The sequence below is a fragment of the Penaeus vannamei genome, chromosome 31 (assembly GCF_042767895.1).
Source record: "Penaeus vannamei isolate JL-2024 chromosome 31, ASM4276789v1, whole genome shotgun sequence".
NCBI classification, from domain to species: Eukaryota; Metazoa; Arthropoda; class Malacostraca; order Decapoda; family Penaeidae; genus Penaeus; species Penaeus vannamei.
The window spans coordinates 30,032,884-30,035,383 of record NC_091579.1 but is presented as its reverse complement, the minus strand read 5'-3'; the positions used below and the strand labels follow the sequence as shown (position 1 = coordinate 30,035,383).

The window sequence follows — 2,500 nt, the reverse complement described above, 5'->3', positions numbered from 1 at the left end:
TCGTTGGTGAAGGTGAAGGAACCGACGGTCAGGACGTGGAGGTCCTTGTGCCGAATCCACGACACCTGCAGGAGGAGGGGATGGGGAAGGGGAGGGGAGGCGGGTGAGTATTTCTGTTGGGGGTGTTTATGATAGGATAGAGAATTGTGATGATATGGTGGATTTTAGTGACGGGATTAATAATTATGATAGAAATAAAGAATTATGATGATATGTATGGTGGTGATTTTAGTGATAGGACAAGTAATTATGATAGAAATAATGGTAATTTGAGTGATATGAAGAAGAGGGAGGTGGGTAAATATTTCTGTGGGGATTTTTTACTGATAGGACAAGTAATTTTGAAAGAAATAAAATGTTGATTTTAGTGATAGGACGAATAATTATGATAGCAATTATGGTGATTTTAGTGATAGGACAAGTAATTATGGTAGAAATAAAGGTGATTTTAGTGATAGGACAAATATGATTGAAATAGTGTTGATTTTAGTGATAGGGCAAATAATTATGACAGGAATAATGGTGCTTATAGTGATGGGACAAGTAATTATGATAATAGGATTAATGGTGATTTTAGAGATAGGACAAGTAATCATAATAGAAATAATGTTGATTTTAGTGATAGGACAAATAATCATGACAGAAATAAAGGCGATTTTAGTGATAGGACAGGACATTATGGTGACAGGAATAATGGTACGTATAGTGATAGTTATAGGACAAGTAATTATAATAGAAATAATGGTGATTTTAGCGATAGGACAAATAATCAGGAAATAATGGTGCTTATAGTGATGGGACAAGCAATTATGATAATAGAATTAATGGTGATTTTAGTCGTGATCCTCACATTAATGGCATAGAAAATATCAACGATCATTATGAAAAGAAATACGAACAATAATCATAATATCATCGCTAATACCTCAGAGAAATTAAAATATCTAATATTTATGATTTCCTTCTCTGTAAATGTTTTTATGATAATAATAAACAGGACGACAACAGTATTAACATAAAATCCGAAAAAAATTACACCAGTTCACCAGATAATAATTAAAAAAAATCGATCACACACGAAGAAGAAAAGGAGAAGGAAGGAAAAGAGAGAAAAAAAAATAGAATAGAAAAAGATAAATTAAAATGAAAGAAAAAATATAGAAATAAGTTAAAATAGAATAGATAAATAATAATAAATAAATATAACATAAAATAATATAGTATAAAGTTAGATAATTTAAATAAAATAATATGAATAAAACAAAATAAAAATCAATAAAACAATAGAATAGAATAGAATAGAATAAGATAAAACAAAATAAAAATAAATTCAAATAAAGATAAAATAATATAAATAAAATAAAGATAAGATAAAATATAATAAAATAAAAAATATAATAAAATAAAAAATATAATAAAATAAAATAAAGATAAAATAGAACAAAATAAAATAAAGATGAAACAAAATAAAGATAAAAATAAAATAGAATAAACATAGAATAGAATAAAGGTAAAATAAAACAAAGATGAATAAAAACGGATAAAACAAAATAAAGATAGAAGAGAATGAAGATCATTCGAAACAAACAAACAAAAGTAAACGAAACACATCTCCGAAAAAAGGAAAGAGAGAAAGATGCAGAGAGAGAGAGAGAGAGAGAGAGAGAGAGAGAGAGAGAGAGAGAGAGAGAGAGGGAGAGGGAGAGGGAGAGGGGGAAAGAGAGGGAGAGGGAGAGGGAGGGGGAGAGGGAGAGGGAGAGGGAGAGGGAGAGGGAGAGGGAGAGGGAGAGGGAGAGGGAGAGGGAGAGGGAGAGAAAGAGAGAAGGAGAGAGAGGGGGAGAGGGAGAGAGGGAGAGGGAGAGGAGAGAAGGAGAGGGAGGGAGGGAGGGAGAGAGAGAGAGGAAGGGGAGAGGGAGAGGGAGAGAGAGAGAAAGAGAAAGAGAAAGAGAAAGAGAAAGAGAAAGAGAAAGAGAAAGAGAAAGAGAAAGAGAAAGAGAAAGAAAGAGAGAGAGACAGACAGACAGACAGACATAGACAGAGAAAGACAGAGACAGAGAAAAAGAAAGAAAAGCGAGACCCAGAAGAGACCCTTAAAAAGTTGTTTCCTCCGTACCGACTTGGACCCCAGGTTCCGCGCCTTGCAGGGGATTAGCGCCGGCGACCCCACAGCGGCCATGATCTGCTTGGGGGAGTCGTCGGCGAAGTGGGGTCCGCGGGAGGGCGAGGGGTCCACCGGGGGCACGGGGACCACCTCCTCCACGTCGTTCCTCCGGGGGTCCACGCGAACTTTGCTCTCCACAAGGGCCAGGTCTGGACACGGAGAAGATGGTTGGGTTAATCAGGTGGGAATCGAACTCGCTTTTGTAACAGCTAGTGAGAAAAAAAGAAATAAAAAAAATATATATAAGGAAGATAAAAGAAGAACAAGGGAATCGAATTCGATTTTGTAACAGCTAGTGAGGGAAAAAAAAAAAAAAAAAAAAAAAAAAAAAAATATATA

At 35.3% G+C, this 2,500-nt stretch overlaps 1 protein-coding gene across 3 annotated transcripts in view; it reads right to left on the bottom strand.

Moving 5' to 3' along the window:
- Positions 1–2,500, bottom strand: part of LOC113825561 (lachesin-like) — a 42,147-nt gene that overhangs the window by 14,883 nt on the left and 24,764 nt on the right. For all 3 annotated transcript variants that reach the window (XM_070144071.1, XM_070144070.1, XM_070144072.1), the window contains 2 exons: positions 2,114–2,310; positions 1–65 (listed from right to left, as the gene is read on the bottom strand). The exon at positions 1–65 is cut by the window's left edge and continues 146 nt beyond it. In XM_070144071.1, coding sequence (XP_070000172.1) covers positions 1–65; positions 2,114–2,310 — 262 coding nt within the window. The remainder of the gene's footprint in view (positions 66–2,113; positions 2,311–2,500) is intronic.